The 22,890-nt window shown below is 28.4% G+C and overlaps 2 protein-coding genes and 1 pseudogene across 3 annotated transcripts; 1 reads left to right on the top strand and 2 right to left on the bottom strand.

Annotated features, from left to right (window-relative positions):
- Positions 1–4,113: 4,113 nt before the first annotated feature.
- LOC111287489 (disease resistance protein RPM1-like) lies at positions 4,114–7,592 on the top strand. Its single transcript, XM_022878087.2, has one exon. The coding sequence runs from the start codon at positions 4,390–4,392 to the stop codon at positions 7,129–7,131; it is 2,742 nt and encodes a 913-aa protein (XP_022733822.2). The 5' UTR covers positions 4,114–4,389; the 3' UTR covers positions 7,132–7,592.
- A 116-nt stretch (positions 7,593–7,708) lies between these two features.
- LOC111287490 (autophagy-related protein 8C-like) lies at positions 7,709–9,998 on the bottom strand (annotated as a pseudogene). The gene is made up of 6 exons (XR_016341814.1): positions 9,710–9,998; positions 9,553–9,600; positions 9,209–9,264; positions 9,058–9,110; positions 8,117–8,227; positions 7,709–8,024 (listed from the first exon to the last, which is right to left on the bottom strand). The product of XR_016341814.1 is annotated as an autophagy-related protein 8C-like (transcript).
- A 3,135-nt stretch (positions 9,999–13,133) lies between these two features.
- Positions 13,134–17,534, bottom strand: LOC111287347 (putative beta-1,3-galactosyltransferase 2). Its single transcript, XM_022877842.2, has 11 exons — positions 17,119–17,534; positions 16,092–16,188; positions 15,805–15,869; positions 15,509–15,720; positions 15,296–15,359; positions 14,738–14,810; positions 14,469–14,589; positions 14,247–14,334; positions 14,030–14,155; positions 13,822–13,931; positions 13,134–13,592 (listed from the first exon to the last, which is right to left on the bottom strand). Exons 1-11 carry the CDS (start codon positions 17,226–17,228, stop codon positions 13,444–13,446), a joined length of 1,215 nt encoding a protein of 404 aa, XP_022733577.1. The 5' UTR covers positions 17,229–17,534; the 3' UTR covers positions 13,134–13,443.
- Positions 17,535–22,890: the final 5,356 nt, after the last annotated feature.

The raw sequence follows: 22,890 nt of genomic DNA, 5'->3' as shown, positions 1-22,890 counted from the left end.
AAGTTATCTATAATTTACTATACATTTATCATTAATTTAGTATAAAGTTATTATTGATTTTGTCTAAATTATCACTATTTTATAACAAATTTATCAATAATTTGCTACTCTATTATTATATATTTACTACAAGTTATAATTGATTTACCATTAAATCTTCTATAATTAATTTAATTGTGTAAATCATATTAATATGTGTAATATATTATAAACACTAAATTATTCATTTGCAGAAAAACTATTTTAAGCCTTCTAGCCATATTGCTTGCGTTAATTGGGGCATGAATGACTTAATCAAAGAAAAACTATTTTAATAAGAAAATAAATAAATAGTAAATAATATTTTAATTTACTAAAAAATATTAAATAAAAATAAATAGAGAGAATTTAATAAATTATCACATTTTATATATAATATAGATATATATTAAACATTTTTTTAATTATAGAATGTTTTATTCAAGGTAGGCTATAAAATCTAAAGTATGTATATGTTTGTGAGTATTCTAAATATTTAGCTAAAATTTAAATAAAAATTTTTTTATAGTAAAGTAGACTAAATTCCAAGTTGAGCACTTTTTACACATTAAAAGAAAAAAAATTAAAGGTCACGTTATCATTTGTCATCCAACACCTTTTTTTTTAAATCATTTATATATATATATATATATAATGATACATTGACCCATTAAGTAATAAAAAAATTAATTTAATAATTTTATGATCTATATGAAATATTAATTGATTCATTTGTTTTATTTTTGTATATATATAATTTAACATTATTAATTGAATTAATTTTTTACCTTAATTGTAAGATTATATAAATAAACATATTTCATTTCACATCCTCATACTTCAAATTTATATTATGCAACTGATGAGTTTAATTGTAAGTCTTCCTTTCTTTATGAATTGAATAATTGGTTGGACATGCATGATTAGCATGTAGTGTATTATTAATAGGAGTGTACCAAATAAAAAAATTACTTTTAATATTACTTAGAGTTCACACTTTTATACATATATATCATAGATGATACATGTATTTATCTATAATAAAACACACTCATAAAATACAAATAATTATTAAATAAATGCTTTCATGATAAGAGTACAAATTAATAATCATATACTTAAAGAATATAAACAAATAACAGAAAATAAACTATAACATTATTGATTTCAAGAATATAATAATTGGTTACAAAACTAACAAAGCTTTGATCATTCAACAAAACGTGCATAATTAATCATGTGATTAAAATATTTTTCACTATCAAAATACAAAAATACTATATAGTATTCTTAATTGAAAAAACTAAATTTATATTATTCAAGGAAAAATTATAAAATATATTTATAGTAGAGTTTTTAAATTTCACAATTGAAATTAATAGCGTAACACACATACCCTTTAAGCTTCAAAGTATATTAAAAAGGTTAATTGAAAAATAAGTGAGTGATATTAAAAAAAAAAAAACCTAATTGAAAAAATAAGTAAGTGATGTGTTAATTTTTTAACCCACTTATGAAATAAAAAAAAAAAAACTCAATTAATATTATATCGAATAATTTATCTTCTTCAAGATTAATGTTTCTTAACAATATTGACTGCGGTTTCATAAAAATATCTTAAGTACAAAATATTTTAAATTAAAAATAAAAAATAAGGTTTGACTAAAATTAACTTAGATGTAATATAGAATCAATCTATAGAAGATAAAATAAAATCTAAGTTTAGTAACAATTCGCATATATAGGAGATTATGTTCATAAAACAAATATTCATTTAAGCATTGTAACGTTAAGACATGATTACATAGAGTGATTAAAAATTTTATAGTAAAATAAATCAACCATTGCAATCATTAAACATTTAAATGTATATTTATCATTAAAAAAATCAAACATACAAACTTACCACAATACTTGTATTACTCTTTCTCAATAATATTTTTATAATTTAATTAATAATTTTGCATGGACTTTAATTTTAATTGATCTAAATTAAATAAATAAAAAATATAAATAAACTTAAGGACTCATGATATGTACTATTAAAGAAGATAAAGAGCAGATTAAGTTGTATCTTGAAAAAGAAAAATTATATGTTTTACTTAAGATAAAATTAAATATTTTTGGCACATAAACATTATTATATAATAATTTACGCTAAAATAATGACTAATTGAGCAACAAAGGAAAGATTTTTTCTATACGTTGTTCAATATCATAGACTCATAGTATGTTATAGCCCATAGGCTGAGAAATGTGTTTTATATAAATTTAATTGAATTATTACTTATAAAATTGAACAAAAAAGAATTCTGCAAAAAAAAAAAGATAAGAATAAATTTGGGTTAATTTTCAACAACACACCCACCATATCCCAAAAATAAATTTTTAATGTAGTTTAATTTTATATAAATTCTATTTATAAATTTTTAATTGATTTAAATTTAAATAACTAACGAATAAAAAGCCATATATTTAATGGTAAATAATCTTTATTAAATAAATAAATAAATGCTAAAAATTCAAAGGTAAATTTGTTATTTTTTAAAATTCATAAGGGTATTTATGCTATTAACTTTTAACACTTTTGGATTAATTTAAGTAATTAATTAATAAATGCTATATATTTAATGAAAAATGATCTTTGATACATAAATAAAAAAATACTAAAAATTTAAAGGTAAATTTATTATTTCTTAAAATTTATAAAAGAATTTATGTCGTTCACTTTTAATAGTTTTAGAATTCATACTTTTATATATATATATGATATATATCATATTTATATATAAGAGAAATTTTTAAATATATTAATAATAAAATTTTTAAATTTCACAAACGAAATTAATAAAATTATATAATACATATCTCTTAAAATATTGTTAGAGTGATTTGGTGATCAAAAGGATATAATAATCTTTTTGTTCATGTTAAAAATCTTAAGCAGACAATTAAAAATAATTCTATCATTTATGTCAACTTGACATATCATATCAAATTGATTTGATACGTTCAGTGCCACATCAGCTTGACACTATCCTTATTGTCTCCTAATGGTATGCCATTACTTACTTATAAATATAAAAGTCTAAACACCATTAAGATAAGTTTCAACTATTCCTATTTCTTTTGATTACTCTCTTTTCGATTTTATTTGTTTTGACATACGCATCAAAATACAAACATAAGAAATACTCTCTGTTTTTACTTTTAACTATCCTTTTTTTTTGTCTTTTCAGGATCTAATCTTGAAATCAAAGCTCAGCACAAACAAATATATTAAAAAAAAATTAAAAGTTAATTGAAAAATCCGATATCTGTTAATTTCTTAATTTTATTTGCGAAATTAAAATATTTTACTAATAATTTATCAAATAGTTATTTTTATATATAATTAACTTGCAATTTAATAAATATGGTGAAAGGAAATTGAATGGATTTACACATTTGATTGTAAAAAAAATTGCCTTCGAGAAAGACTAAATTCCTTGACCAATAAACGGGAAGAAAAGAAATTACAAATAATGAGGTAGGTAGCCAAAGACGCATAACCCATAACACATAACTACCATAAAATATTTTTTTTTTATAAAATAACTAGAATAATTTGAGGTTGAATACTTTCCAATAACTTTCCAAGTTTAATTCTAGAAACTAAAAAAAAAAAACTCAAAGCAATGACTTGTACTATTTCTATTTCTATTTTTAAAAATTTGATGTTTGAGTACATATTCAAATAATACGATTCAAACTTCCAAATTGTAATTTTTTTAATGAAACTGCGAGTATAAAAAATTATAATTATAATTAGTTTATGAAATTAATGCTATAATAATATAATAACTTGAAATAAATTTAATAATTTATGTATTTATGTTATATAAAATAATAAATTTATATATTTATAATTATATTTTATACAAAAATTATATATCATAATATATATTGATACAAAAACATCAAAAATATTTTCTTAACTTTGTTAAATTTATATATAATTATTATTAAAATTTTAAATTATATTATTTTTATATTTTTTATATCATACTCGCGTATTTTAAATTATCATATCTTAACTTAGAAGGCTCCAATAACTCTAGAACGTGCCTGCCCTATCCTTCCAATGGGAGATGTGGAATGGTCGTCTCTGAAATAGGGAGGAAATAAGTTAGTGGAAAAGGAAGATTCGCCGATGCAACTTGCATTGCTCAAAATGATAATAAATTTGGTTAAAGTCAATCAGTCAATGCTCACAACTTCAAGGAAAAAAACATATATGAAGACCATTGGTAGCAATAAGACGTGAGTTGAAGGATAAAAGGGAGTTGCATATTCATCAATCCCTTCAGAAAGATCACAGTGATCATATTCATGGCGGCAGATGGCGCTGTGAGCTTCTTACTCCAAAAAATTGATTATTTACTCAGTCGAGAATGGAGTCTTTTGAGTGGGATAGATAACGAAGTTGATGGCTTGAAACACGAATTTGAGACAATTGGTGCGCTGCTTCGGGAGGCTGATACAAAAGGAGGAAACAATGGGCAATTGAGGGTGTGGATAAAACAAGTTCGCGACCTGGCTTATGACATCGAGGATGTTCTTGACATGTTTGCCTTCCGCACAGCTAAGGCATCCAGGGCTTTTCCTAAATTCCTTCAATTCATAAAGCGTCGCTCAATTGCCATTCTTATCCAAGACATCAATACAAAGCTCCATGGCACCAAAGAAACAAGGGAAAGATACCGTGCCATCAGTTCGTCTGATCAAATCTCAATCTCAGGCTTCGATCCTGAAAATAACACCTACCTTCATCCTAGACTTGCCTCTTTGTACATGGATGAAACTGATATTGTGGGGATTGAAGAACCTAGAAATAGGTTGATGGCATGGGCGGTTGACAAAGAACCAAAACTAAAAGTCATGTTTGTGGTCGGCATGGGTGGATCTGGAAAGACACTTCTCGTCAAAAAAGTGTTCGAGGAACTTAAATCTAGCTTTGATTGTTCTGCTTGGATTCCTCTGTCAAAGTCCAATAAGAAAGAGGAGCTCTTGTTGACGATGATGAAGCGGTTTTTTGATTCTACACATGGACGACTTCCACCAGAATTTTTCACCACCAGTCTGATCCAGCTGATGGATAAACTGAGGGGATATCTTCAAAACAAACGGTACCTTATAGTCTTTGATGACTTATGGAGCAAAGATGTGTGGGAATCCATCCAATATGCATTGCCAAATCAAAACGGTGGTAGAATTATTATCGCCACACGAAGAGGAGACATAGCTCGTTTGTGTAGTCATAACTCTTCTGTCAGTGTTTACAACCTACAACCTCTGTCTTCAGACAATGCTCAACAGCTGTTCTATAAGAAGGTTTTCCCATTAACCAATGAATGCCCCAAGGGTTTGGTCGAATGGTCGAGAAAACTCTTGCATCAATGTGAGGGATTGCCCCTCGGAATTGTTTCAATAGGCAACCTTTTATCAAATACTGATAAAACAGCAGATGAATGGAGGAAATTACATGACAGCCTTGGATCAGAACTGGAAAGTGAAGGTCGTCTTTCAATCACATCGAATGTACTGTCTGTTAGTTATAATGATCTTCCTTACTATCTAAAATATTGCTTGCTTTACTTTAGCATCTTTCCTGAAGGCTACACAGTTAACCGTAGAAAACTGATTCGATTATGGATATCAGAGGGACTCATAAAAGAAGTGGTAGGAAAATCACTTGAAGAAGTCGCGGAGGACTACCTTAAAGAGCTTATCCAGAGGAAGCTGGTTCTGGTGAATGAAATTGACTTTGATGGGCGTGCGAGAAACTGCCGGGTTCATCATCTTCTGCATAAAATCATACTATCAAAGTCGCATGAGGAAAACTTTTGTCGAGTTTCTACTGGACCAGAGATGAGCTTCAACGAGAAAGTTCGTCGCCTATCCGTTCACAAGACATGCAGTAATATGTTGGGAAAGAAATTTTCTCGTGGTCGTTCCTTGTTCTTGTTTGGAATGGAAATGTTGACCCACTCCATCAGCCAAACCATTTTGTCAGGTTTTAGCATATTGAAGGTTTTGGATCTTGAAGGAGCACCTTTGGACAAATTTCCCAATGCAATTACCCATCTTATCCTTTTAAAGTACTTGTCCTTGAAAAACACAAACATTAGAAAGCTTCCAAAGTCCATCAAAAAGCTTCAAAACCTAGAGACGTTAGATCTCAAGCAAACTTTTGTCATGGAGCTACCAAAAACGATCATCAAACTTGAGAAACTACGCCATCTGCTCGTCTACCGTTACGACGCAAAGAACCAAGTAAGCATCTTATTACAAGGTTGCAAGGCCTGCAGAAGAATTGGGGGGCTACTTTCCCTGCAGAAACTGTCAGTGATAAAGGCCAACGGAGATGATGGAATGATAAAGGCACTGGGAAACCTGACACAGCTGCGGAAGTTGGGGATTATTGACCTGAAAGATGGGGATGGGAAACATTTGTGCCTCTCCATTGCCAATATGAACAATCTTCAATCTTTGCATGTAGCCTCAATTACGCAAGACGAATTTCTAGACCTAAATGCAATGCCTGCTACTCTTCCAAAGCTTCTTCAACGTCTGAGTTTGAAGGGGCGCTTGAAAAAGTTACCTGACTGGGTACCCTCCTTACATGACTTGATCAGGATTCGCTTAAAGGGGTCCAAGTTAGAAAGCAACCCAATCGATGCCCTTGAAGATCTTCCTAATCTAATGGAGCTCCAACTTCTTGATGCGTATGCTGGGAATCAGTTAGTTTTTCGACCAGGAAAGTTTCAAAATCTGAAGATTTTGGAGCTGGAGAGTTTGATCGCCCTGGAATTCGTGATAATGGAACAAGGTGCTCTGCCTTCCCTTGAAAAGTTGATCACAAGACGGTGCCAAAAGCTGAAAATGATTCCAAGAGGGATTGATAAGCTGTTACAACTACGAGAGTTCCACCTGTATGATATGCCCGAGAAACTGGTAAATGGGCTGCAAAGGAATAGTGGTGAGTTCCGTCAACTTGTTCGCCACATTCCTCTCATTACTTATTATTCTCTTGAGAGCAGTGGGTATTGGAAGGCTAAAGATCTTTCATGATTCACCATTCATGTTGACTTCAAAGGTTTGTCCAATTACTCCATTTATACAGATGCTAAATCTTAGGCTTATTTGTTTTTTTTTTTTTTTGTTATTTACTTTATTGCTTTTGGATTCTCATATAAATAAAACAATTAAAAAGTTTATTTTTTGGATACAAATGTAAAAATAGTATTGTCTCCTGTGTTTGTAAAAAGGAAAATACGAAAATGCAAAAATTGTTTATCAGATAATAGATACGGGCATTCATCATCAAGATGAATGTAGTTATTTCAAGCTGGTATTTATTATTATTTTAGATTTATATATTCTTTAATTCTACCTATTTATTATAAAATTTTGAAGAAACAAAAAAAAAAAAGAAAAAAAGAAAAATACAAATAGAAAAACCAACAATTCAAACTTACCGTTATGGTAAATAATTTCCGTCACTATTGTTGTGAAGAATGAGATCATAAACTCAGATTCCATAAAAGAGTCTGCATAGTAGAAAAGTTTAAATCAGTATAGCAAAAACAGAAAATTTTGAAAATTTTGGAAAGATGTATGTATCAAACCAACATGGCACACATCCATATGGAGGCAAACCTTGTTTAGTTCATATAAATTATTTAACAACTTTAAAAGAAATCGTCAGAGGAGGCCATTTGCGAGGGAATATTGAACTAATAAGTAATAAAAAGCAAAGCAACATCCACCTAGACCTAGCAGAGAGGAACAGAGGATTTACATCTTAAACTAATTTTATTTTTTGGAAGTCATATTCACATGGATATCCCTTGGTCATATATGATATACCTTGATGATCCCAAATGTGTTCTCCCCGCTGTAAGTCATGTAAAGGAAACCATCTTCATCCTTGTTTTCCTCGTATATGGCAGACATCACAGCAGCTGAACCAACAATGACAGTAAACCATTTAACAAAACTGGTAACAGGAGAAATACAAGAAGAGGACTGAGAGATCTAAAAGGGTTCATCTCACCAGTCGGTGGTAGAATGTTCTTCACAAAAATGAATATAGCCTTCTCAGGACTGAGCTTTCTGGACAACATAGACAAATTGGCCAACATTTAGATCAGCTGGAACCAGATATCTGCATTAATCCCAAAGGAGAACCTTCAGTTTCGAATGAAGAAAATGTGAAATACAGGGAAGGAATGGAGAATCACGTTCCAACAGGAAAATATTGAATCAATGATCATATTAAAGACACCATCTTATACTAGAATATGCTTTATTCTGCAAAGTATGAAACAGTCACATCATATCGAACAGAATATGTCAACTAAGATGATAAAAGAAAATAGATATGATCATTAAAAATTACCTAACCAACATCATTAACATATTCATTTTATCTAGCTGCCATAACTAACAGCATACTTTAAGATTTCCTCCTCTTGCCAGGGCAATATCAAACATGCAGGTACATTAGACTAGGCGAACTTAAAAACTAATACAAAAAAAGATTCATTAAATCAAATTGAAAGCATATAAGTTCATGCACCTAAAGAGATTGTTTCAATGATATCTTTCCTTCCTCAAAACCCCATCAAGAAATGGTTGACAACTCTTTCTTCAGCTAGGAAATCCTTATCCAAATTAGTTACAATCCACAGGAATCAACTACTAAAAAGTTTAGAGGATTCAGTAACCAAAATCACAACCATAATACACCAAAAAGAAGAAAATTTTGGACAGTCAGCAACAATAACTACTAGAAGAGATCACTTACATTTCAAAGCATAAATTAACATATATTCAATAGCACCATTACTTTAGATATTTCGAACAGCTTGAAATGTAAATATCAACAAAACCCGAAAACATAATACATATAAGCAAATTAAAACCAACAAAACATAAAATTCTTACAGAAAAAAAAAAAAAAAAAAAAGAACAAGTAGAGTAACAATAACTGACTTTTTCTTATCAATATCAGGCACATCACTCTTCTCCTCCCTTTCAACAATCACCTACACCAAACAATCAAACCCCAATGTAACATTTCAATCATAGGAAAAAACACAAATATAAGTTGCATTAAAAGACAAAGCAACCAAAGATTACATACCGGGATTCTGTCCGGATAACTTTCCCTAATGCAAGCAGCTTCAGCCTACCTCCTTTCTGGTAAAAAAAAAAAAAAAAAAAACACTTCAATATCACAAATATAACATGATAATTAGCCCCTTTTCTAAACCCTAATAATTAATTGTTCTTTTCTCTAAATTGGGTGTTCAAAATTGTTTCTATTCCAGGAAAAGCAACAGCAATATAAAAATAAAGAATTGCAACAAAAAAAAAAAAAAAACCAGATAAAAGAAAGAAGATTTCAAGGGTTGGAGTTGACTAATTATGAAAAATATTGAAATTAGGGTTGCACAAGATCAACAGAAATTGCATATAAAGACGAACCAAGGGGGTGTTCCAACTTAAAGGAACTCTTTGCCATAGCGACAAATCCTGCAACCAAAAAGAAAGGGAAAGATTTCAATCAATCAAACATGGAATAAATTAATCAATTAATATTTATATAAAAAAAATCAAGAAAGAAGAAGACAATGTTGCACACTGAAGGAGGGACAGAGAAACAGTGTATTTGCGTCAAACTCAGTCGTCATTAAATTATGAAATTCTTAAAAGTCGCGAAACATTTGACAAATGCGTGATGGCGTCACATTAACGATTAAATGATAAAAAAAATTATTATAACATTTCAAAGCTATGATCTGAGTAAAAAATCGTTCAAATGGAACGAAGAAATGTAAAATTAATTTTTTTTAATTACTAACAAAGTTGGACTTTCAATTAATAAGAAAGTTTTTTTTTTTTTATTATGTAATTTAAGATAATAAATGAAAATATCAGTTAACCACTATAAAAATATATTTATCCTTACATATTATCATTTTGAATCAATTCTCAAATCATATTTAATACTAAAATTGAGCTGGTTTTAAATTGAAAGCATTGATAACTTTTATTAAGGGTAAGAAAAATTTTGAAAAAATTGAAATTCCATTTAAAATTATAATATTTAGTTTGGATTGAATAAGTTTGTTTTAAATTTAATTTAGATTAAATTGGATTTGGAACGAATTTTAGATTAAAAAATAATAAATAAAAATAAATAAATAAAATCATATTATATATTTATATTAATTTATATATTCTTTAAATCTTTATAAAATAACAATAATTATTTTATATTTGAATTTATTTTTAAATATTAAAAATTATATTAAAATAATATATAAAAAATTTAAAAATTAATAGACATATTTGATTTAAACTTTATAAATTTTAAAAAAATTATAATTTTATATATTATTAAAAAAATCAAATATGATATTATTTAAATCGTTATCATTCTTAATATTTTACATTTCGTAGAGATAATAAGTTAAATAAAAGAAAATAAGAAAGGTGACCCACTCTTGCCACTCATTCTCACGACGCAAGTGAAAGACCAATAAAAATACAGTGCAGGGGTCCAGGCTCAAAATAGCCTGACGGACGGTGAGAATTGAAGGAGCAAGTCCTTAGATTTTAGAAACCTCTACTGGTCATGAGCCCCGGCCCAACTCCCAAGTGGTGCGTTCGCCAAGGTTTAGTCACTTCTCCAAATGCGACCCATCGACATTTTTGGCCCAAGTTTTGGACCCAACTCATTCCTGTAAGATCAAATGTGTTGGAATGTATCTTGGACCATTGTTTTCCATTAATAGAGGCCTGAACCTTTGGAGCTGAGATCCTAAGACAGACATGCAAGCGGCGAAAATGGCCACCATGACTCGGGGCTTGAAGGAGCTTTCTAGCTGCAAAAAGAGGTGTCTAGCTATGGCAGTATGGCAAAGGAGCAGAAGACAAGGTTTTACATAATGTGGAGATGTGTCATTATGTTGCTACGCTGGCGTAACTATGGGGTTTATTAGTTTTTTTTTTTTTGTTCTTTTTTCCTAGTTTTCCTGATAAATAATGCTTAGATTAATGTCCTTTGCATGTTGGAACATTTGATAATTGGTATACATGTATAGTTTTTGTTTCATGTCAAATATATATATAATATAAAAATTATTATATTATAAATATTTTTTTTTGTTTTTATCATATTCATATAAAATTTTTATTAAAATTTTAAATTATAATTTTTTTATTTTATTTTTGTATCGTATCAATATAATATATCATTATATTATATTTAAAATTGTCAAATGTAACTTATATCAAAGTATGAATCTAAACTTTAAGAACCATTTGGTTAGCATTACTTTAATGCACGTAGGACTATTTGATGTTGTATTTAGACTTATGTCAATGAATTTTAGATTTCATGAGTAAAGATAAATTTAAAATATCTGACAATTACTACCAAAAAAAAAAAATTAAAAAGCTACATCGTTCGAAAATTGATTATACCAAATAGAACCTACGAAGTGCCCTTACGGGAATGTGATGCTGAAGGATACTGAAAGACCACCAAAGGGATTGTTCTTATGGTTTTGGTTCATAAGTGCCCGATTTCCTCAGGGACATTAGGCCTTTCCCAGCTAGATAGATTCATGAATTGTACCCTTCTTTGAATTTTGCAATCTTGTTCTGTTTTATATATAAACTCTCTACAAAACACAATTTGCCGTTAGTAAGAGTGTTCAGTTGGTTCAGTTAATTTTTTTAATTAATTAAATAATAAATATATTTAAATTAAATTATATTTTAAATTCTTAATTTTTTATATTTTAAATAAATTAAATAAAATTATTCAATAAAATATTTAAATACTAAGTATTATGTTAAAAACTCTTATAACTTATTAAATTAAATAATCAATTTCATATCTTTTTCATTTTATATTTGGATTATGTTATAATTCGATTAAAATTTTAATTAATTCAATTTTTGAATCGAATTAATCGAAAGTTGAATTTTTAAAAAATTATTTTCACTAACCGATCGAAAGTAATTTAATATTCAATCGATTAATTGAATTAAATCGATTCAATCAATTAATTCAATTAAAACTAAAATATAAACACTTCTACCATTATGTATATCCTCATAAAGAAAAAAGGATGGTAATGGATTTGTTGAAAAATTTTGTAAAATTCACATTTTCATTAGTGGTTTTGAAGTAAATTTTCACAAAATGAGCTACATAAAACAAACGAGTTTGCAATTGTTTGAGCTGCACATATATATATATATATATATATATATATATATATATATATATAAGGGTTATGACATGGACGGAAGATGTGTGATCATAAAAAAAAAATCTGAACAAGAGCAAGAGAGGTTTTTGCATGTTGAATTGTATGGAGTCTTGGATTGCCATGTAATCATGCATATTTTCACCTGAGTTCTCTTCTGAGTAATCATACGAGGAATCACTATCAAACAAGCCGCATATAACCATTGCCACCAAGTTCATGAATTGAACTCAGTTATACTTTGGAGAACCAAACATGAAGTCAACATCACCTTTTAAGCCAGATTCAATATGATGGAATCTGCTTGAACGATGGAGAAGAGTGTTGAAGGTTCAAAGGAGCATCGGCTTTCTGATATCATTTTGCTTAATTCCTCTGAAGTCTCACCTTTTGCAAGACAAGGCTACATGATTGTTTCCCAACGTCAATTGTACAAGAACCATAATTCTCTCGTAAATCTTGTTTCATTCCCAAGCTTTTTGTTAAAGCCTTTTAAGTTAATCAAATCGTTAAAAACAAAAAGAAAATGATAGGGTTTAAAATTTTAATAAAAACAAAAATAATATTTAGTTTTTTGTATTTATAAAATTATGATATATTTTTACGTAAAATATGATATAAATACACGAATTATCAATATTTTATATAATATAAATACATGAATTGTTAGGTCTATCATTGAGTACCTATAGATATATTAGCAGGACAAGAAATATGATTCGGAGATCAATAAAAAGAGAATGTTTCCCATAGTTGCATAAATGGATGATTAAGGACGTAAAATGGGACCAAAAATATTTTCTATTTATTACGAGGTTTATAGAACTATAACTTACAAATTGGCCCTCAAGCCTGAAAGAATGGGAGGTTGGTGACAGCCGCTTCCTTTTTGGGCTGCTATTCTTACACTTCCCTTCTACAAAAATCATAACGCCACCATTACAAAGCTCTCACTCTCTCTCTCTCTCTCTCTCTCTCCTGTGATGTAACATTTTCTATACTCATTAAACCACAGAAGAAGATTTGCATGCCTGCTGCTGGGGTCACCCTAGCTTAACATCCTCCTGAGTTAGGAAGAACATGAAGCTGCCTATTAGAAAGTAGCACTCCACAAAGCATTCTCACCTTCCCCACACCGCCGATGAACCTCTTTAATCCTATCTGCAGACCTGCAAATTCCACTGCAGCTCCAGTCAAAGGAAGCAACACAGATGTTCCCAGCTTGGGCCTTCCACTCACAATCTGCATTTAGAATACGTTTGTTAGACCAAACTGATTCCATAGTTTGTATCAGGCAAAAATGGGAAATGCAATAAGCTTTCCTTGCTTTTAGCTAACACGAGATTTGAGAGAATGAATGTTTACTTCAACTAAAAATGAATGCTGTCACTAGAAATGTGCCACCTCTCAGAAAGAACTAATGGATTTCAGTGTATCATACAGTGAATCATTCAACTAATAAAGACTTTACCAGGTGGCGTGCCACAACATAGTCTCCGATCATCGATATGATCTACATCAAGTCCAATAAACCAAGATCCCAGTGAAACATCCTCATTAGCATACTTGTGCAGAACATGCCTGGCATAATCATGCAAGTATACAATTATCATTACTACAAAAATGACACACATAAGCTTCATTTTAAATTTCAAACAAACATGGCTCTTAGATCTTACTGATTTATTGATATATATGTGGCCAAATCTTTTGAAATGGCATACAACTGTCCAGTAGCATGCCGAAAATATTTGTTTCCTGCCTCGCCAAATTTCCAGTGCTCAGGTTCATGGTATCTAACTCCCCTATTCCATAACATAATAATTAAGAAAACCGGAATTCTTTCTCAAAAATCTTTTGCAGTAGAAAAAATAAATATGCAGATAATTGGCTCACTTTTGAGAGAGGACGGGACCAGATTTCATGCACCCGATATACACACGTCGTTTCTTTCGGTGTCTAACTAGAGTTTCTCCGAGTGTTGCTGCAGCAATTTTACAGGAGATCAGGATTTAAAATGGCCAAGAATTAAATAAAAAAAAAACACTTAATTACTGTTAGCTGCAGGGAGTGTCTTAATTCTCACAGGAAAGTAGGAAACATATAAACAAAACTTACCTATATTTACATGGACATCATCATCAACTTTGACATAAAAATCTGCATCCCATAAAGCTACAGCAGTAGCAAAATATATCTTAGTTTTTGCAGACAATTCAAGGTACCCTTCAACGTGGTCCTGCTCACATGTTAAACACCATATTACCGAGTTCGCTTGTTCATTCTTTTGTCAGAGTAAATAGTAATGGAATTTTCTTAAAGAAGCAAGCATATTTATAGCAGAACAGCCTATATAAAAAAGATTAACAGTGGCTAAAACAGCCTACCAGCCTCAAGAAGTCTCCATGCTTCTTATCCTCTGCTTCAATTGCTCGGTCCAAAATACCACCTGTAGTGGCACTGGGTCATAGAAAAAATGATTACATAAAAGTATACATTTAATTCTTAAATTCGTAATTTGGGATTATCATTGCTGTTAGTTTCCACTTTTACATTATCATTGCCATGCATAATATAAATGATTTCAGAAACAGACTTAAGAATTTTTCAAATCAAGAATCTATACAAGTAAATTTTATTGCTTATAGCACAATTTAGAGTGTCTACCGATGAGACCACAAGAAAGAACAAAGGGCACATCAGGACATCCTGTGGATAAAGATTCAAAACTAGTAGCCAAAAAAGATTCAAAGGCAATAATGAATGAAACTGAGATAATAACCTAAGAACAGCAGAAAATGTAACGCTTCCAAACAGGAGGGCTGTAAATTCACAATGAAGTATTTAAGAGGAGGACCAGCATGTTAAAATAAGAAAAACATGCTGAAGGATATGATACTTTTCACTTATGAAAAAATACAATAGAAGGAGAATTGAGCCCTCACCTATGTCCAATAACAAAGCGAGCGATAATGCCCTTTTCATCCTCTAATTTCTTCCTCTTTTCACCTATTTTCCATTAGTTTTAGGAAGGAAAAAACAAAAAAACAGATTTAATTCAGCAATGCCAATGGCATGAGAACATTGGGAAAGGGGCTAATGTGAATTAAAGGAATAGGGTAAGGAAGAGAAGGGTCAGAAAGAATCAATCCAACAACCTTGTGGTATCCATGTAGCACGAACTGAGTCTCGTCTTTTCCTGCTGCTAAAAGCTGTATTAATTCCTATAACCATCAGATACTTTCTCTTCCTAGATGATTCAGCTCTATTGACTTCTGTGGTTAATGGAGAACCACTGAGTAAGGATTCTTGTGCTGCCCTTGCAGCAGCTAATTCCATCTCTAAGTTGGAAATAGTTTTACCCAATGTCCTACACCGAAAACAACATGATAAATTTGTTGATCAGGCCACTTTAAAATCAAATCAAGCATAAGAAGACAAAAGGAACACTTACTGTATAGCATGGTGAGTCTTAAAAACTTCTCCAATGATGTCCTTAGATACATGCTTTTCTTCTTTCTGATACAAATAAAGGAACCCAATCAACTTAAAAACTGCAAAACCTCGGCCGATTAACAAAAAAAAAAAATGGTTTATATTTTTTTGGCAAAAAGGAGGCCCACGGACGTGGCCTGGGAATAGAGGAAGGGGTTGCAGATGTTAGGATTCGAACCCCAGACCTATTAAATGCTACATCCGAGTTAAAAAAAATGGTTTATATGATGTAATTAAGATACTCACAGCTTTCAGATTACAACCCTCTGAAATAAGTTTTAAGTTTTCAGCTTCTACTGCAGTTGTCCGCATGATACCTTTAGATTCAGGATCGGTCCCCATCCTGTTACCAATTGTACACATTAATAAGCCATCATATCTTACCTCAATAAGATCTACAACAATACAACCACTTCATAAACAAACGAAACTAAAATTCTAACTGTAAAACAGAAACCAGTCAACCAAAAATTTATTTTCAATGAAGTCAAGGTTCTCTACTGGAACCATTTAATGCTACTGCACAATCATTTTCAATAATGTAACTTTGATAAACAAAAATAAAACAACAACATTAAAAGCCGCACAATTAGATAGAAGCATTAAAAATGAAAACACTTAAGAGGTTTACACGCCTATACAATCTCATTAAAACAGTCCCAGTTACAACTACCAGAACCAGATGTAAACCAATACTACAGCTATGTATAGCATGTGTCAGAGTTGTTCCTGCCATGAAATTCTGAAAATGGCATGAATCCTAATTATGGATGCAAATTTCACTCGCCCCCGTGGATAACAAGACTGCAATGTTTTTAATTTCAAATTTATAAACAAAAATAGCAATCTGAAAAAGTTGAACCTTTGTATCAATATAAAAAAAATTAAAAATTGACTTTGCAAATTTGAATCCTCCTTTACCAAAAAAAAAAAAAAAATGGAAACCTCCTCAAAAACTACATATATACACACACACACACATATATATATATATATAAGAAAAAAAAAAGTTAGATCCATTTTGCCTTGATAGGCAGAAATAATAAACACAAACTTGAATAACACTAATAAAAATAAAATTCTTAATAATTCAAAACAACCCATCTTTAGAAAATGAGAAAAAAATCTATTACCAAAGCAAGCTGACATAGTTTAGCTAAATATAGATCTTAAAGCAAGAAAAACTTTGGTATGAAGAAAAGAAAAGCCAAAAGTTACAAACTTTGAGAATTCAATGAAACTGAAAAATAAAAGAAGAATAGAAAATGGATACCTATTGGTAAGGAGCATTCCAGCACAGAAACAGCCCAAGCAAAGAAGAAAAGTCCATTTCTTTGATACAAAACTTCTAGTGGATTGCTCTCCTTTACTTTTAAAAGACATTTTTGAAACTTTAAATCTCAATTCCCTTCTATTTCTCCACCACTAGATATGACAGGAGAGAAAACCCATATGTAAAAAAGGAAGCTTGAGCAAAATCAAAGTGAACCAGTTGCAGAAAATGACTCCCAAGAATTCCAAATTTGAGAAGAAGCAAAAGAAGAGAAGGAAACAGAAACAGAGTCCTCTGTTTTTGCTCTGTTTTCTTCCCCTTTTTTTGTTGGTTTGCGTGGTTTCTTCTGTCTATTGATTCTTTTGCACAAAGTTCTCAACTTTGCAGGCAAGGGAGGTTGAACAGAAGTGAGAGACGACCCACTACTAACCGCTTTTCTCTTCTTCTTCTTCAACCAAATTTACCAAACCATCCTTTGCTTGATTTTTGTTTATTTATTAGTACTATGATAATATTATTTTCTTAATCCAATTTTATAAGCTTCTTTTGTTAATTGTTTGTTAATTAAATCAAATTGGCTTTGGCTCCAAAGTCTAGAGTGAAAGTCATCCCTTCATTGTGACATTTATGCCCTTATTCCATTTTTTTAAATAAAAATAATAATTTATAGGAATCTATCTTTGACATTAAATAAAATTGATAATTTAAAATATCACAAAGTCTAGAGTGAAAGCCACCCTTTTATTGTGACATTTATGCCCTTTATTCCATTTTGTTTTTGAATAATAATAATAAAAAAAAAAGAAAACAATTTATAAGAATCTATCCTTAACATTAAATAGAATTGACAATCTAAAATATCACATAATGACATGATATAAAAATAATATGAATATAAAACATAAAATTAGTTTAAAATTTTAGTAAAAATTATAAATAGGTTTAATAAAATAAAAAATATATATTTTATATTTTCATATCAATATGAATTATGATCATAATTTTTATGTAAAACATGACAATAATATATAAATCATCAATATTTTATATGATACAAATACACAAATTATTAAATTCATCATTAATGCCTTTATAAGTGAAATCAATCATTTATAATTGAGATTTTTTTTATAATGTAAATTATCATATATTGGATTCTCATTATTCAAATTTAAATTTTAACACTTTATTAATAAATCACATGAGCATTGTTGTTAATAAGTTTCTTTGAAAGAAACTAATGAAAGATTCATATGGGAGATTTACACTTATAAAAAATTTGGTTTTGTTTTTCATGTAATTATGAAATTTATGCAAGAGTAATAGTTATTGTAATACATGTCTCTTCGAATACACATGATACATGATAGAATACTAATGGAACAATCATCACATATTGGATAAAGAAAATAATAAGATAAAATTACCATGGACTTATGTATTTTCCAATATCATATGTAGAAACTTGTTGGCTACAAGAAACAAAAATATAGAAACCTTTTGAAAAATTATTGGGGTAATGGAAATTTTCTAATCAAAATGGCTCACATTGTTGATTCTCTCAAATCCAAAATAAAGAAAATAAGAATACCATAATTTATTTAAAAATTAGTTTTTATTTAATATAAAGAACAATAAAAAATCATAGGAGCTCTTGCATCTCATTACCCCTTTTATTCTTGTTGAATTATCTATTTTTTCAGAGCTCATAAATAAATATTTATCATGTCATGGTAGCCTTAAATGATAAGTCTGACAAATTTAACTATGACACAGTGATATGATAAAAAAATAATATGAATAAAAAATATGATAACAAATACAATTTAAAATTTTAGTAAAAATTATAAATAGGTTTAACAAAATAAAAAAAATGTGTTTATTATTTTCATATCGATACGAATTATAACATATAATTTCATATAAAACACGATAAAAAACATAAATTTTTAGTATTTTATATTATACGAATACACGAATTGTCAAATCTATTAAATGATTATTGATTAATGAGAAATTTCTTTAAAAAATGTAAATATGAAAAGTAAACCACATAATGATCTTTAAATATCCATAAAATACTAAAGTCTGAAAGTATATTCTATCCTTACTAAAATCAAAACTGAAACAAAAATACAGTTTCATGTCAGTAATTGATTCTTGCTACTTAATTTATTTTCTTATAAATGCCATTATTTAAGCATAATAATTGCAACTTTAAAAAGCCAATTATTTTTTACCTAGTTTTTTTTTTTTTCTTTCACACTAAAATGGCAATTTAAGATATTTGTAAAACACTCTTTGGTGATGATCCTTTATGCATTCTGGTTCAATTACAGCTTGCCATTTATCCAAAAAAAATTGCTAACGGCTGGGTTATAAGAATATATAAAGATAAAATATTTCGTTTTTAAAATTAAAGTTCGATTTTTTTATTGAAAATTTTGTAAGTTTAATATAAGTCAGATTTGCAATATGTTTTGATCTTGAAATGGAGTAGCATTCCTTTATCTAAACTTAAAAATAAAAAATAAATTGCTAATTTAATCATATTTTTGCCATGTTAGAGGTGAAAAAAAAATTAAAAATAAAAAATTGATTCAAAACTATAATATTCAGTTCTATTCAGATTAATTTTTTTTATTCGATTTGGATTAAGTTCGGATATATATTAAATGTATATATTAATTTCAAATTGAGAAGTAAAAAATAAAAAAAAATCCAAAACAAATTGAATTATATATTTTTAATTTTTATAAAATAAAATAATTATTTTATATCTAAATTTATTTTTAAATATTAAAAATTATATTAAAGTAATATATATATATAAAATAAATTTAAAAACTAATAAATTGAACATAATCGATAAAATTTTGTTTGAATTAAATTAAATCGTATAAAAATTTAATTCAAATTTGAATCAAATTTTAAAAATTTATAATTTTATATATTATTTAAAAATTTTAATTAAATCCGATCACGTTCGAATGTTACCACCACTAATTAGGGTAATAAGCCATGCATTTATTTTATAGGTATAAATGTCAACAAAACCCATTTCGTCTCACATGATAAAAGGATAGTGTAATGGTATAATTCTATCTGTTATTTTTTTTTTTTAAATTACATGTGTTTCCAACATTGCACGTAAAGTTATAATCTTTTAAGATCTCAAAACAGTCCATGTCTTTGTCTTTTAGTTTAATTGATGATTATGAATGAATCGAGTGCAAGAAAGAAGAGATGAAAAGCTTAAACTTCAAAACAAAATATTTATTAGTAGGACTAACTGATTTTTTATTTTCAAAATGAGATCATTGTTAAATTTTAAAAGTTTTTGAATTTGGTTATTGAGATGAAAGAGAATAAAAATTCATAAGGTCTTATTAATTTTTGTTATTTTATATGTACAAAAAGTATTAATATTAATTATTTTTAATTAAAAAATTTTGGATAAATGAGTTAAATATAATATATATTTCAATAACATCCTAATCTCATATCTAAATATTCTGAGAATTTATTATGATATATAAGTTGATATTTAAATTTAAATTTATAAAATATTTTTTGTAAAAAAAAATTATGAGATATTCTGGTTAAAGTGAATAATACTTCGTAAATTGAATACGAATTTAATAAATGACATTAGAGTAATCATCGATCAAACAAAAATTAAATGCTACACTAATAGAGCCATCTTTAAAATCCTAAGGGTGTTAAATGTTACACGATGATTAGAGTGATCATTAATTGAACAGAAATTAAGTGTTACACTATGAGAATAACATTTAAAATCTTGAGGGAGCTAAATATTATATGATAAAAAATATTTTTAGAATTTCAATATCTGATATGATTCTGATTTTGTGATTTTATGTGTATTTTGTGCTAAATTTGATGAAAATGTTAAACTTTAACAAAAGAGTTTATAACATTCTAATATTACATCGTAATATTCTGATAATCTATTATGATATATAAGTTGAAACTTAAATCTAAATCTGTGAAGTTTATTTTATGAGATAAAATCATGAGACTTTAGAATTAAAATAGATAATATTTCATAGGTTGAATGCGAATTTTTACAAATTCATCAAATATAAAAATACAAATTTTATTTTTATAAATATCACTTTAATCTATGTTAATGGATATCAATTAATATTTTTTTCTTTTTATTTATTAAAAAAATAAAAATTTATCATTTTAATTAAAAATCATGTAAAAATCACTAAACCAAATATTTATATTTCAACTAACATTTCTCTTAAACATAATAGAATAAAAATCCAAAACTTAATCCAAATTAATAATTTATTTCTTATAAAAATAAATTTTCACAAAATTAAAATTCTATCTCCAACACTATGATTTTTACTTCTTCAATTGTTTCTAAGCTTTGGACCTCCATTATTAAAAAAAAAATTAATAAAATAAGATTTAGATTCCCTTAACATGAGATTAACCGATAAGTAAGCTCATTACTCCAGAGACAAAGAAGGGGACGAGAATGGGATAATGATAGAAGACAGTCAAGTACACGTGAGAAGAGGAAACATCTCGCGACGTGGCAAAAAACAATTGGATGAAGCACTTCACTAGATCTTACCCCTGTCCGTTAATCACGTGACATATGCATTTTATATCACGTGGTGCATGCAGCAGCAGAGAGCAAAGGCCAAACCGGGACAGCCGGTCCCACCTCACATGGAATCTGACACGTGTCATGATGTGGTTAACAAGATCTTAACTTGTTGTTCCTTTCATTTCACCCATCAACAATCACCCGATGAAAAGGGGTATATCCCCTTTGGTGGGGTGGTGCCCGTAAAATATGGGGACAACCCTTTTATTCGAGGTAAAAGAGGATTCTTGAAGGGCAATTTCGTCATAAAATTTATTTTCTTGTTTTTTTGGAGGGATGTTTATTTAAGCCTGTTCTTACAACCATGCATCTTGGATTTGAGGTTAAAATAAGGTGAAAAATTATTTCAAATTTACATAATTAATGATTTTAATATTTATTTATTTATTTATTTATGCATATGCAGACACGTGCATGCCTTACTTAACCTATTATTGGGACATTGATGGAATATATTGTATTTGTTGAAAATGGTGGTTTTCCAATTTCATTAATTATGGAAAAAAATAAATAAGGTTTAAATAAAAACAAAATATCTGTTGGCTTCTTTTTTATGCAAATAAGACTAAATCATGCTTCTTAATCACTTGACTAAATAGATTAAACTTGATTTTGATATTTTGAACCCAAAGTTAATTAAATTAGTTCATTTAACCACTTTTAAAATATAACATATGATAAATTTAGATTTAAATATATTTGTAACTTTTTTTTAATCTTTAAATTATGATTTTTTTTATAAAAAAAATTAAATTTTGATATTTTGACAACAATGATTAAGGTTGGTAATTTAATTTGTACTTGACGGGTTCAGACTCAATCCAATTTTATAAAATTAATTTATTTTAAATCGGGTTTAAAGTTAGGTTGAGTATTTTTGAAAATTTTTTTAGGAGTGTCCAAAAGAAAATGAGCCTTCAATTTATCTTATTTTTCAACATTAACCATATCCATTAATACCCTACATCAACACTTATATTTGCTCTTAAAAAAAATGTGTTTTATACTTTATATAAGGATATAAAATTTGATATTATAATTTATATATTTTATATATATTTGACATAATATAAATATAACATAAATACATAAATCGTTAAATTTAACTATTGAAACCCATA

This window comes from Durio zibethinus, chromosome 4 (assembly GCF_047325235.1).
Source record: "Durio zibethinus cultivar Kanyao isolate XHJ-2024 chromosome 4, ASM4732523v1, whole genome shotgun sequence".
Taxonomy (NCBI): Eukaryota; Viridiplantae; Streptophyta; class Magnoliopsida; order Malvales; family Malvaceae; genus Durio; species Durio zibethinus.
This window is presented reverse-complemented; position numbering and strand designations above follow the sequence as displayed.

Excerpts from the sequence above, each read along its gene's own strand:
- LOC111287489 (XM_022878087.2), top strand. The coding sequence starts at position 4,390 with ATGGCGGCAGATGGCGCTGTGAGCTTCTTACTCCAAAAAATTGATTAT.
- LOC111287347 (XM_022877842.2), bottom strand. The coding sequence starts at position 17,228 with ATGTCTTTTAAAAGTAAAGGAGAGCAATCCACTAGAAGTTTTGTATCA. Across the intron at positions 13,932-14,029 it reads ACATATATATCAATAAATCA|GCATGTTCTGCACAAGTATG; the intron begins GTAAGATCTAAG and ends TGATTATGCCAG. Across the intron at positions 13,593-13,821 it reads ATGTTGTGGCACGCCACCTG|ATTGTGAGTGGAAGGCCCAA; the intron begins GTAAAGTCTTTA and ends TTCTAAATGCAG.